The 13,625-nt window shown below is 54.9% G+C and overlaps 5 protein-coding genes across 5 annotated transcripts; 3 read left to right on the plus strand and 2 right to left on the minus strand.

The window, feature by feature from the left end:
* Window positions 1–886: 886 nt before the first annotated feature.
* Window positions 887–2,451, minus strand: LRP88_10047 (P-loop containing nucleoside triphosphate hydrolase protein; the record flags this gene model as incomplete). The annotated part of the gene is made up of 4 exons (XM_083246520.1): window positions 887–1,540; window positions 1,596–2,020; window positions 2,083–2,160; window positions 2,415–2,451. 4 exons carry the CDS (start codon window positions 2,449–2,451, stop codon window positions 887–889), a joined length of 1,194 nt encoding a protein of 397 aa, XP_083097633.1.
* Window positions 2,452–3,580: 1,129 nt separating this feature from the next.
* LRP88_10048 ([Histone H3]-lysine-36 demethylase) lies at window positions 3,581–5,184 on the plus strand (the record flags this gene model as incomplete). The annotated part of the gene is made up of 2 exons (XM_083246521.1): window positions 3,581–3,891; window positions 4,002–5,184. The coding sequence occupies 2 exons, from the start codon at window positions 3,581–3,583 to the stop codon at window positions 5,182–5,184; spliced, it is 1,494 nt and encodes a 497-aa protein (XP_083097634.1).
* Window positions 5,185–7,177: 1,993 nt separating this feature from the next.
* LRP88_10049 (uncharacterized protein) lies at window positions 7,178–9,487 on the plus strand (the record flags this gene model as incomplete). Its single annotated transcript, XM_083246522.1, has 3 exons — window positions 7,178–8,121; window positions 8,174–8,875; window positions 8,935–9,487. The coding sequence occupies 3 exons, from the start codon at window positions 7,178–7,180 to the stop codon at window positions 9,485–9,487; spliced, it is 2,199 nt and encodes a 732-aa protein (XP_083097635.1).
* Window positions 9,488–9,995: 508 nt separating this feature from the next.
* LRP88_10050 (TVP38/TMEM64 family protein) lies at window positions 9,996–11,193 on the plus strand (the record flags this gene model as incomplete). The annotated part of the gene is made up of 2 exons (XM_083246523.1): window positions 9,996–10,754; window positions 10,807–11,193. The coding sequence occupies 2 exons, from the start codon at window positions 9,996–9,998 to the stop codon at window positions 11,191–11,193; spliced, it is 1,146 nt and encodes a 381-aa protein (XP_083097636.1).
* A 476-nt stretch (window positions 11,194–11,669) lies between these two features.
* Window positions 11,670–13,532, minus strand: LRP88_10051 (uncharacterized protein; the record flags this gene model as incomplete). The annotated part of the gene is made up of 2 exons (XM_083246524.1): window positions 11,670–12,995; window positions 13,410–13,532. The coding sequence occupies 2 exons, from the start codon at window positions 13,530–13,532 to the stop codon at window positions 11,670–11,672; spliced, it is 1,449 nt and encodes a 482-aa protein (XP_083097637.1).
* Window positions 13,533–13,625: the final 93 nt, after the last annotated feature.

The following is a 13,625-nucleotide window of genomic DNA, read 5'->3' on the forward strand; positions in this document are numbered from 1 at the left end:
GTGTATTCTGGTGACACCTGTACGATTGGGATTCGGGTTGCTGCAAAAGATCGACGAACGGGACGGGGAACGAATATGTGAGACGAGATGACAGACAGGACAACGAGTTACATACGGTACTTTCGTTTTGTATGACAGGAGCCCTTTGGGGCGAAACAGGATAGGTTCAATCAGGATTGAGCTACATGCATTGTCATAATTTCGTGAGAGTGTGAATAAAGTTGAGGGTATTCTTTTCAGTGATAGACACTTTCATTCTCAGTCAGAGGCTGCCAGGCTCAAGTGACATTCGGTTTAAGGAGAGTCAAGCTGTGTTTGAGCAGAAGACTCCGTACTACCCAACACGTTTATGAGGACCCATCAGGTGATATTAGATGGGTCCAATACGTGAACCAAGCAAGCAAGCAGACGGCAGCACGTGGTAGGTGATTGGGTATATACGACTATCACTTGGGCACGCACAATGAACAAGTCACATTCACATTTGTAGACCAAAAGTTAAAGAAAAGAGAAAGCATTCATCATGATAATGACACCTAAATACAGAGACAAAAAGCAGGGTCAACAACCATTGCATTACTTTTGGTAGCCCCGCCGCGCCTCCAGGTATTAAGGCGCAATGGACCCTCGAGCCTTTTTGTCATGCAGCCAGTTCAGTCTCCCCGTAGGCCACCCCCGGACCGACGGCAACCAAGTGCCGCCCCGGGCGGTACTCTAGAAACGAGATCTAATCAACAACTGCCGCAAAGATTTCTCCGTATGAAACCCTCCCAAAGAAGTCAGGCTGCCCTGCGTCGTCTGGTCGTGAGTGAAGCAGGCTAGGCAGCCTGAAAAAAACGGATATGGAAGACTGTGCTTTTTTGGATTTTTTTTTCGTTGTCCCGTCTTAGATGAGGTCGGCAACGTTCATGGGCATCTCCTCGATCTGGGTGCTGTAGAACTGCTCAATCTCACGCATCATGCGGACATCCTCGGCGGTGACAAAGTTGATGGCAACACCCTTTCGGCCGAAACGACCACCACGACCAATTCGGTGGATGTAGTTCTCACGGTTGGCGGGGAGATCGTAGTTGATGACCAGGGAAACCTGCTGGACGTCGATACCACGGGCCAGAAGATCGGTGGCGATCAGGACACGGGAGGAGCCGGATCGGAACTCCTTCATGATCAGATCACGCTGACCCTGGTCCATGTCACCGTGCATGGCAGAGACAGTGAAGTCACGGGCAGTGAGCTTGTCGGTGAGCCAGTCGACCTTTCTGCGGGTGTTGCAGAAGATGACGGCCTGGGTAATGGTGACAGTCTCGTACAGATCCGAGAGGGTGTCGAGCTTCCACTCCTCCTTCTCGACGGCAATGTAGAACTGCTTGATACCCTCCAGGGTAAGCTCGTCCTTCTTGACCAGGATACGGACGGGGTCGCGCATGAACTTGGTGGTGACCTCAAGGACGTCCTGGGGCATGGTGGCGGACAGGAGGACAACCTGGGTGGACTGGGGAAGGAGCTGGAAGATGTCGTAGATCTGCTCGGTGAAACCGCGCTGAAGAATAAGGTTAGCGCGTGGAATTGGGTGGGGGGAAGCAGAGTTTTCTTACAGAAAGCATCTCATCGGCCTCGTCGAGGACGAACATCTTCATGGAGTCGGTCTTGAGGAACCGACGCTGGATCATGTCGTGGACACGGCCGGGGGTACCGACAACGACCTGAGGACCATCCTGGAGGGCCTTCATGTCCTCACGGACGCTGGTGCCACCAATGCAGGCGTGGCACTCAATGTTCATGAAGTCGCCAATAGCGACCACGACCTTCTGAATCTGCTGGGCCAGCTCGCGAGTGGGGGCAAGGATCAGGGCCTGGCAAGCCTTGACGTTGGTGTCGATCTTCTGGAGAACGGAAATGGAGAAAGTGGCAGTCTTTCCAGTACCGGACTGGGCCTGAGCGATGACATCGTGGCCCTTGATGACGGGCATGATCGCACGCTGCTGGATAGCAGAGGGACGCTCGAAACCATAGGCGTAGACTGCGGGGGAGTGTGAGCGGCGTGCGGGAATAAGGCGAGTGGGATGTGGATGAAGCACTTACCACCTCGGAGGAGCTCAGACTTGAGGTTCATGTCATCGAAAGAGTCGACGGTCTCATCGTAGTTGGACTCGATCTGTCCTGTGAGACGAGTAATGTTAGCATGGCTGTCGTTGCTGCAGGTTGGATTGATGGATGGATGGAATGAAGAATGCGAGGATATGCGATGGCCCGACGGCACCAATGATCTGGCGCACAATGCGATGTTGGGCTGCGGCCCACCAAAGCGGCCAGCGCAGAGAGAGCACCACCACGCGATATTGTGTCGAGCGGGCAAGCGGCAGAACGGCCTCGGGAGAGGGCTCAGACGAAGGCAGGAGGAAGCAAAAACTCACCCTCGGGGACGTCCTCGAGTCCCTTATCGGTAGCCATGTTTGCGGTTGAGGCGCGTGGATTCTAGATCAAGCACGGCTCGATCTAGAGGTGGTGAAAATCGCGGGGTGACGGAGGAGGGGAAAAGAGGGCAGAACTTCTTCTGGAGAAGACTGCGCCTGAAGTGAATAGAAAGTTGGTATCGACTAGATTCAAGGCTCTCGCAAAGATGACGAGAACCGACGAGAATCTAGGAAGTGTAGTAAATCGTGGTTGTTTTTCCTTTGATGGAGTATGAAGGGAAGGAGAAGAGAAAAAAAAGTCGATGAGGGGCGGTCGTGGAGGTGGTCCTTTTTTCCTCTGCTTCCCACCCGCTTACCTCAAGAACGGACAGCCAATCATTGGAGGGGCAGCGATTATAAGTGGGTCATCCGATTAGGGTACATTGGGTGCCTGCTGAGCGCTGGGTCGGAGTCAGTTTTTTTTTTCTCTCTTGGGGAGTTTTTTTTTTTTTTTCTTGCAATGGAAGGCCGCGCTGCATCCCACTTTGCCCCGCCCTCGAGGGAAAGAAAAAAAAAAACCACAAGCCCCTCCACCCACGGATCACCTCCCGCCACCTACGATGACCCCCCGTTTGATGGTGGTGACTGGATTGTTTGGTCATTGTTGCTCTCATTGTCAGACCATCCATTCCTTCAAGTGAGCCTCAGTTTTGGAACTGGGGGGGCAATGTGACAGCCCTGCAAACTCGCCTAAGACCACACTTCCAGTAACTGGAGGGGAACCCATGCTTCAACTGTGAATCATCCATCAAGAGGATTGCAACCCAGGGCCTGCACACGTACTGTACTGTCACTGTCACTGTCACGTCTGTCTCTTCTCTCGTTACCGCCTGTGGCTGTTCCTCGGGCCTGCCTGTCAATCCTCAGCCGATTTTCCCTCCTCCCTCTCCTTCACCCTACGCACTAAAATCTGCTGCATCTGGTACATCGCTGCGCTTTGTTGTAAATCGTATCATACCTACCTACCTCCGGTTCATCGCTCCGCTTGCCAGCCTTGTTAGGCCCCCTGTATTCTCGGCTGCTCGTTTTTTTCCAATCTTGTTCGTCATTTCATCCTCTGAACCTTGCGAGCTGTTTCTCGTGGCCGGCAATTTTGGTCCATTGCCAACACCAAATCACCACCCATCATGCCCTCGGCCGTTGCTCAGAATGGCCACAGCGCCCTCTGTGACAGGACCAATGACTCTTCCGAGTCACAATCTCACTCTGACTCAATTCCTCTGCATCCTCTAGGACTCAAGCCCCTGGGCAACCAGTATCTCTTCACGGGTCGCAATGCTCGACGCTCAGTCGGTGCGTGGGGCTTCCTCCCAGACGAGGTTATCATGCTGGTCTTGGAGCATTTTGACGCCTCAGCCCTCTTGAAACTTGGCCACACATGCAAGTTTTTCTACGCCTTTTGCCACTCAGACGAGTTATGGAAGCCTCTTTTCCTGCAGTGAGTACTTTTGACTCTAGCTTTCTGACTCATGACAAGGATGCTCCCGTGTCATGTTTTTCATCTTAGGCCTGAGGTATCTATCTGAGCAACGGCTAAGCCGGACATAGGTCACCACCCAAAGACAGCAAAGACATTCAATGGCAAGAATCGTGGAGGTCAACAGTTCTCGGGTTCCCAGGTGGCCAGGAGATCAAGATCGACTGCAGCAACGTCTTCTCAGATGTCCTACATCGACCATTTGCTTGCAGCCATGTCGCTCTCTCTCTGTTCTCCTCCAACATTCCCAAGGCAAACCAAATTCGTCGGTTTGACAACTTGACGTACGAGCAGTATGCCGAGAAATGGACTGAGCAGCCGTTCATCCTTACGAAATGCATCCAGGAATGGCCAGTGTGTTCGGGATGGACTATCGATTCGCTGCTCGAAAAGTATGCCCAGGTCGAGTTTCGCGCCGAGGCCGTCGACTGGCCGTTCGCAACCTATTGCAACTATATGAAGAACAATAAGGACGAGAGCCCTCTGTACTTGTTTGATCGCAAGTTCGCGGAAAAGATGGGCATCACGGTGGGCCGTGATAAGCCAGATGCTGCATACTGGAGACCAGACTGTTTCGGTCCTGATCTGTTCGAGGTTCTCGGTGATGAACGGCCTGCTCATCGTTGGCTGATCATTGGACCTGAGAGGAGCGGTTCGACCTTTCACAAGGACCCCAACGCGACGAGTGCCTGGAACGCTGTGATCCAGGGAGCCAAGTACTGGATCATGTTCCCTCCCACGACTGAGGTTCCCGGAGTCTACGTGTCCCAGGACAGCAGCGAGGTGACGAGCCCCCTCAGCATCGCCGAATGGCTTCTCACCTTCCACGAAGAGGCACGGCAGCTCCCCGAGTGCATCGAGGGCATCTGCGGGACAGGCGAAATCCTGCATGTGCCAAGTGGATGGTGGCACTTGGTGGTCAACCTCGAGAATGGCATTGCCCTAACCCAAAACTTTGTGCCTCAGTCGCCGAGCTTGAACCTGGTGTCAGAGGTCATCTCGTTCCTGAGGGACAAGGCCGACCAGGTCAGTGGTTTCGATGACGACGTTAAAGATCCCTTTGGGCTCTTCACAGAGCGAATGAAGACCAGCTACCCAGATGTCCTGGAGAGGGCGTTGGACCTGGCCGATAGAAAGAGCGGCAAGAAACGCAAGTGGGATGCTGCAGTTGGTGGAACCGAAGATGAGCAGCAAGGGGGCGGAGGCGGCTTCAGCTTTGGTTTTGGAGGAGATGACGATGACGAGATACCCTGAAACGACACCTTGACGTGAGACGGCAGTTGTATGCGGGTTCTTGATAGATGACCCGAACAAGGGCAACACGAGACTAGATCAACATAGACGAGTAAATATGCACAGCATGAGATTAGATAAGACAAGACATTATCAAACGCTGGACATAATCACAGTGGCTGTTGCGAGATGTTGAAAGCATCTCAGGGATCATGAGGCTGTAGAAACCCACTATCAGTCGAGGTCAAACGGGACTATGACATGATTGATCGGATAGACACACCGAGTTGTTTCGAGGCGAAACTTGAAAAGGAGGGGAAACTGGTGGCTTTAATTTGGGTTGAAAGAAAGGCAACTCAACTGTTGCCCGTCCAAAGAAGCCTCGACAGTGTATCTCTGTGGAAACAAGAGACCTGAATCACCAACTCCTTTAGCAAGTGTGGATTTGGAAGATTAACACCTATCTAGTCGAGCATGTCTGCGCCAATTGGATGTTGGTGGAGAGGAGGGTCATCTTCATCCAATAGGAACCAACAGAGGGAGCTCGTTCAAGCTGAAGCAGCTGATTGCCTCAACGCCCAGCGACTAGGAATCACCCACGGTAGCTCGTGAGGGAGACAGAGTCCGTACAGGCCATGCTGTCCACTCGGTACTGGTTCTATGATGAGCGGCCGAATTGAAACTCGCATTGCTTGCTTTCTCCTTCGCTTGCTCTTCTGGCCAGGGACAAGAGCCAGGGGCACCAGGGAGAGAGGGCTCTAAATAGACCGTACCCGATGGCCCGTGTGCTGAGTTGGTTTGAATAGGCTCCCCCCGCTAGAGTTGGACCCTTGATGTTCCGTAATTAGGAGGCTTGAGTTTGCTTAGCCGTCTCCTGGATGAAGTTGGCCGTGATTAACTGCGAGCTGCGTGCGGTTTTCAGGCTCGTACCTGGGTCAATGACGACTCTTTTTTCAGCTTGCGGCCTGGGATAGTTCCCGCCTTGCTTAAACAAGACCTGAACCAAGACATCCATCGCATTGGATCGGGGGGCGGGCGATATGACATGGGCTGCCGTCGAGGGTTGCTCATTTAGACTAGTACGCGGTACCACCAAGCTCTGGAGACACGTGCGCCTTGACAATGGATGGATGTCCCTGATTCCGCCTCGCGAAGAAGGTATTGGGAAGACATGTCTGTGAGCAATGAAAGCTGTCATCGTGGTCATGGAATAGAAATAGAAGGATGGCCGCCACCGAGCGAGCTCAGGACCTACAGTCTCGAAACGCCAACTGAAGCAGACCCAGCCCCTTGTTCCATCCGCTCCGTGCCTCCAGCTCCAACCGGCGAGACAAGTCCAGTGGGATCCTCCCGCTACTAGCGCCCCTGCTCATCCTCTGTAATTGATTCGTGCCCCCTACAGCTCAGTGCCTTCAGTACGGACAGGTCCATGAGAAGGTGCAGCTGGGGCCGCCTCCCCCCACCCCCCGGGCGACCATTTACCATCTGGGCGTCGTCCATCTAAACTCATCTCCTCCTCCTTTTCCCGTTGTTATAACTTCTTGTTGCGCGTGCGCTTCTTTTGCTTTCACTTCGTTGTGTCTCATCTGCGATTCTCCTTCTTTTCATTCTCGTTTCTTTCTTGTCTCTTATTTTTAATCTGTAAGTGCCCTCCCGCCTCGGCAGAGCCCTCCATCGGACCTCCTTTGTCCCATCTCCCTCCACTATCTGTCCCTTCTGCTTCTCCGCGTTGCCGCGTCCCCCGGGGCGGCCACGCATCATCTGCCCGTCCAGCTAGGCTGACCATAGACCGTGACAGCCTCTCTCCCTTTCTTTGTTCTTGCTTGCTCCAACGCGAAACCATCCCGCCTGAAAACCATATTCGACCGCTTCAGCTGCCGCCTTAGCTCCAAATCACTGCTCGTCCCGTTGCGCCATCTCGCGAGACCCGTTCCGACTAGAGCTATAGCTGCAACCCCCTCTCCCCCGTATTACACTTCACTTGGCCTACGCTCAGGGGAAGCGCGCCGCAACCATGGTCTCGGACGAGCACTACGAGATGTGCCTGCCCATCCTGCAGGATGTGACACTGGAGGATGAGGACAAGACAGACAGGCTTGAGGAGCTCTTCCGCAAGGAGACGTCCCTTACTGGCGTCTCGCTCGACAACGCCATATTAGACGCTCTATGGCGCTATCGCGACGGAGGAGGGACCTCCACGTCGCCGCCTCCAATAAGACAGACCATCTTGCGACGTCCTTCTCCGGCCTCCTGGCGCGGTTCGCCCACTCCTCTTTCTGGATCCCCAAGACTCGCCGTGAGCCCGCTTGCTCCTCCGGGCTTCGTCCCCTCCACCTTTGGCAGGGCCAAGTCCTCGACAGCCTCGCCCTTCTCATCACCGCGCGCCTCGCCTCGCCTGGCCCTCGCGACTCCTGTGATCCCCCATAGCCCCAACCTAAACGCATACGAGTTTGCCAGTGATCCAACCCCCGCAACTGAGATTCTGGGAGACTATCAGGCCGAAAACGTTGAGTGGCTTGTCAACGATGACGCAGTCAGCGTGACTTCGTCTGTCGGCACATCAAGTGTCGTCTCCAGCGGGCTCAACGCTGCCGCACCGGAATTCTCGTCCATGTCGGCGCAATCAGCCGACATGTCTCCATATGACATGTTGCGCTCCATTCTCGGACAGGCCAAGACAGACGACGAGATTGAGGCTGCTCTAGCACTCCACGGCTATGATCTCAGCGCCACCATCGTTTCCTTCATGGAGAGCCAGGCCCAAGAGAATGCTCAGTCTGGCGGAGTCCCATTGGAGGAACCCAAGAACGTATTAATCGGAAAGTCGGTCGAAGGCCGTCCAACCACTCCTCTTGGCCAACAAAAGTCTGGGGTCATCTGCAAGTTCTACATGTCGACAGGTCAATGTCTGCGTGCAGATTGTCGCTTCAGCCATGACCTCAGCAACCATCTCTGCAAGTAAGTCTTTGTGCCGTGAACTATGTGTTATCAGTTCTAACCCCCCTTGCAGATACTGGGTTATGGGTAATTGCCTGGCGGGAGAGACCTGTATCTTCTCGCATGATCCTGCAAAGCTGATGAACAAGCTTGCCCTCGATGGGGCCAACACCCCGCCGTCAAAGCAAGGGAACTTGCAGCTACAGGATCTCAACTCGTTCCCATCGCTCCGCCCCGGAACTCCTGATCACCTTAGTGGGTTTGCTGGAGGCAACAACTTCCCCGCTGTCGGCATTACGCCTCCGCCTGGATTGAAGCATCTGCATGGCACTTCCAGCCCCCGGGCACGGTCTCGTCCTGGCAGTCGGCATCAGACTAGAGAGTCGGATGCCTCTGCCCCCGCCCTTGACGACAATGACGCTTTCCCCTCACTGGGGTCTGCTTCTATCAAGCAAGGCAAAAAGCACCACGGGAAGCGTGGCGGCCATGGTCACGGGCACAAGGAGAACATGACGCTGAGCTCGCTGGCTGATATTGTCAAGATGTCGCCCTCCCCCAGTCCGGGATCCCCCCGGCCTGAGTCTAAGAGAGGAATGGGACGGAACGGCAACGCCTCGTCAACGCGAAACGGAGAGAATAGTGCCGCAGCCCAGGCAATCCCCAACCCCAAGCACATCCCCTGGCTGGAGACGGGCGAACGGGCCAATAAGGCGTATCTGAAGGCTCGCCAGGAGGCTATCAAGCACGGCGGCCTTCGCAACAAGTTCCTGCAAAGGTTTGTGATTCGATACTCTAAATCATGTTGAAGACATATGTGCTAACTAGACGCGACAGCGCCGCACAAGCTTGGAACCGCAATGACGCCAGAGCTGCCAAGGCACTGAGCCTTCGTGGACAGAGCGAGAACGATCTCATGCGAAAGGCGCATCGTGAGGCTGCTCGAGAGCTGTATGAAGAGCGCAACAAGGGCAACACGAGCGGACTGGAGCTCTATGTGGACCTTCACGGTCTGCATCCCGAGGAGGCGGTTGAGTACCTGGAGAAGGTTCTCATGGAGAACGGCAGGGAATCCCGGCCCATCTACGCCATCACTGGATCTGGACACCACAGCAAGAATGGCAAGGACAAGGTGGGCAGGGCTATTCGCAACTTTCTCAACGAGTGGAGGTACGCGTACCGGGAGTTCTCGGTGCCTGGAGACCGCAACAACATGGGAGGGATCCTGGGCATCGACGCTCGCAGCTGGGACAAGTCACTTTCCAAGGAGGGCGACGGCTCAGATGACAAGGAAGAGGTGGATATCCTGAGCCAGGGCGTCGAGATTGGCGACGGCAAGGTCAGGCTTCTGGTGCGCGACCCGCCCAAGGGGCCCAGCGGACGTCGATGACGACGCGAGGCAGGATAGAAAGAAAGAAGTAAAGCAGTAAAATAAGACGATGTTCTACAACACCTATTATACTATGCTCTGTGATGGATGCGATGTGTTTTAACCTGAATACCTACACCTACCTAGTCTGGACAAGCCGTGGAGAGTGGGGCCGAAATGCTGACACTAGCAACGTCATCTAAAACGAACAACAGCTTCAGCTTCAACCACGTCCCGCGATGCGCATACATCACTTTGGCTTCATCGAGTGCTGTACACCTGTCAATCATCGCTGCTAACACTATCGATCAACTCTTCTACTCACCTACGACTCTATTCCCCCTCAAAACCTTCAATCGCGCCACCCAAGACTCCTCCCTTGAACATCCCATTTCCGCGCGTTCCGGATCTCATCTCCCATACTACCGTCAAAGACATGGCTGCATAGCCCCCGCGCGCGCAAACACCTCAACTTTACATACTAAAACCCAACTTCTCCTCTTTGTAGGAGAAAGAGAAGAAAGAAAGAATGCCCGCCGACTATCATTCCACCGCCCAGGCCCTGGCCCTCTCGCCGGACCGCAGCACCCCGTCACCCTCGCCGAATCGCCCTCCCTGGGCCACCTCCGATTCAACCTCGCACACTCGTCGCCTCTCGAACCCGCTCATGCGTCGGAGGAGGAGTAGCGTCGCCGGAGCCAGCCCGGGCTTTGCGCGACGCATCTGGGCGTCGGTGAACCTCCTCGGCGAGCAGACCCTCAAGATCTACCTCCGCATGTCGCCCCTGCAGCGGCTCCTCGCCGCTCTCGGCGCCGTCGTAATCGCTGTCCTGGGCGTCTTGGCCATCATCTTCTCGCACGCCTTTTTCAAGTGGCTCGACCCTGTCGCCGAGAAGTGGCGCGCTCTCCCTGGCGGTTGGATACTGGCCTTCCTGCTCGTCTTTGTCACGTCGTTCCCGCCCGTCATGGGCTACTCGACTGCGAGCACCATTGCAGGCTTCGTCTACGGGTTCCCGTGGGGGTGGCCTATCGTGGCCTCTGGCTGTACCCTCGGCGCTCTGTGTGCCTTCCTGGCCAGCAGAACCATCCTCAGCGGCTACGTTGACCGCATGGTCGGCCGGGACCATCGCTTCATCGCCCTAGGTCAGGTGCTGCGCCAGGAGGGCATCTGGTACCTCACGGCCATCCGCTTCTGCCCGCTGCCGTTTAGCTTGAGCAATGGCTTCTTGGCCACCATTCCCAGCATCACCCCGCTGAGCTTTACCCTCTCGACTGCATTGTCAAGGTATGTTGCTACTCTACACACAAAAAGAACGTCTTACTAACCTCTATAGCCCCAAGCTACTCGTCCACGTCTTCATCGGCAGCCGTATCGCCCTCCTTGCCGAAAAGGGCGACACGATGACGGCCGGCGACAAGGCCATCAACTACCTGAGCATGTTGATTGGCGCCACCGTGGGTCTCGTCGTCGGCCTCGTCATCTACCGTCGCACCATGGCCCGGGCCGCCCAGCTCGCCCGCGAGGAGGGCCTGGACCCCACTGCCCTGGCCACCACCGAGGAGGGTGAGGCTGGGTACCTGGATTCGGACAACTCTCCTCTGATGGACCCCGAGGACGCGGCTGTGCTCATGTCTGACGATGACATTTCGCTGTGGGAGAGGGATGGCTTGGAGAATGGGTACCACGATGACGACGACGATGAGGAGTCGAGTAAGAGAAGGGATTAGGCCTGAAGATGGCATATCTACTTGGGAGACAGGACAATGAATGGACTGGCCAGATAGAGGGGAAGTAATGATGGGAATTATTCAAGGGAAGACGGGCGTCAATATTCATGGGTTAGATGGCGTTCTGGACATGGATGTTTGTTATGTTACACCAAGGAGCCATGCATGCATGACTGGATGAGCACTCGAACAAATAAACTTGATAGAAGTGGACGAGATACGAGCAGAGAAAATCAACCAAGGGCCTTGTTCGCCCACGTTCTGTTGCGGTAAATCAATTTGGATATCATTTCGTCAATGTGTAATAAGGTGCTGCTCTCTTCAAGCTGCAGACAACTGCAAATATCAACGCTCCCATCCCTTGAGCAAGACTCTCGAATTTCTCAAAAATGTTTCCCAAAACGCCATCGCTCATGCATTCTCGTCAAGACGCAAAATCGCAAATAGAAAAACAGAGGTATTAACAGGTAGGTGGTTCACTGGGTCCCCCGATACTGGTTCATGAATTGTATAGCCTGGTCCATTGGGTATCCAATAAACACAGGCCCCGTAAAAATCATCTGAGGCAAATTGCTCGTCCCCTTGGTCATGTCGGGGTTGATAAAGGCAGGTTGTGGTGGTGTTGTGGGTTCTGGAGGAGGCGCCGTCTCCTTGATGGGCGAAAAAGATCGTGATGGTTCGGCATTTTCGAGTGTAACGGAGACTGGTGGGTCATGCTTGATGGATGGGGGCATTCCACCTAGCGCGGCAAATTTTGTGTGGTCAAATGGGCATTTCCCAGGCGTATTCTTTGTCGGTGTTCGAGCGCTCCTTACACTAGGGATCGGACTCGGCATGCGGACGGGTGCCGGCGGCGGAGAGAGCGGATGGTTGTCATCTTGTGTAGAGGGATCGTAGGGCGGAACTGATATTCCCCATGGCCGGCTCGGAGACTCTCCTACGCGCACTTCCCTGAACGGTCGGTCGAAGTGGCCCTGTCGGTCGCCGTCCTCCTGGATCGGTTCTCGAGCATCATTCGGATCCGAGTTCACGCTGACGGCCTGGGCCCAATTCTCGACTCTTTCATTTGAAGGTTGTGCCACATCACTCGGTCTCGTCGGGTCATCCTCCGCCTCGGGTAGCATGGGTTGATGAAGTTGGCCCAGTCCCTCAATCATGCTCACGATGTCGCCATATTTAGAGTCTATTTTCTTGATCTGATCTTCGTCACGCTGGTATCGGCGGAGGCAAATTTCATGGCTGCGAGGGAGTTCATGCTTGTGCGTCTCAACATAGTGGGCAATCTCGGCTGGCGAGTGTTTGTCCATGTAGCGGATGGGGCATTTGCCCGTCGACGAGCCATTGGTACGGGCTTGTTGAGACGTGGACTCTGCGTACATGGTTGCGCAGATGGGGTCCATAGAATGGTGCGGCGTGGTGTCTTGCACGCCCTCATCTTGGTCCCCAGAGCCGCTCGCCGTGGCCGGCTTGGAAAACGGGCATTGGAGATGGCCCTTCTTTCCCTGGACCGTGAAGTCTTGTTCTAACGCCGTCGACATCGAGGTAGCGACGTCCGAGGCCTGAGACGAGGCCTCTCTGCTAGAGCCCGTGGTCTTACTCGCGTCGCCCAGCGAGGCGAGCTGGTTTGCAACTCGACGTCCGTCGCGGATGACGAGGGCAATCTGATGTTGAGAGCCGGGGTTGTATGACCGCGGTAGCGGTACAGGCAACGAATTATCAAGTGGATTATACGGAGGGATCTGGAGCTTAGCCAGGGTATCGGCTATTTCTGGCGCCGCCGGGGCATATTTGTCTGCCAGGTACTGGAACTTTTTGCGGTCTCGAGTCAGCAACGAGGACATTGAAAGATGAGATGAAGTGCGTTGTAGAAAAGAAGGAGGGGATGTCAGGTCAGAGTTGGTAAAAGATGTCAATCTCGGCAGCTGGGAGCTGCTCTTGATCTAGAGCTAATGATATCTCATCATGCTGACTGGGGGTGCCGACAGCTCCGGTATCGCCGAGCGATCTCCAGAAGCTGTTCGGACTGGGCAGGGAAGGACGACAGGGAAAAGCCGGATTGCGTGCGCATAGAGCGGCTTGGGTAGGCATGCGCATGATGGGCAGAGGATTTTGCTTTGAAATCAACCGAGGCGGCTACCCCAGCGCGTGCGTGCGTGTGTATGCGTGTAGAGCTCCCCCCCAGGAGAGTGGAGGAGCCGCTAAAAAGTCGGACTCACCTGTTCATGGGCGAAGCGCAGCTTGTGCTCCAGGACAGTCTTGCGATCCGTCAGTGTCTGAACCTCATCGGCGAGGGCGTTGAAAGCATCTGCCAGCGTGTGCGCGAGGTGAAGATACTCCATGCCCTTTGGCCGCGATGGATGAGGAGGAGAAGAAGGAAAAAGAGGAGTATTAAAAAAAGAAGAAGAGAAAAAAAAGCCAAGTTTTTGAAGGGG

This window comes from Fusarium phalaenopsidis, assembly GCF_050370095.1.
Source record: "Fusarium phalaenopsidis strain FUZ10S chromosome Unknown contig_32304, whole genome shotgun sequence".
NCBI lineage: Eukaryota > Fungi > Ascomycota > Sordariomycetes > Hypocreales > Nectriaceae > Fusarium > Fusarium phalaenopsidis.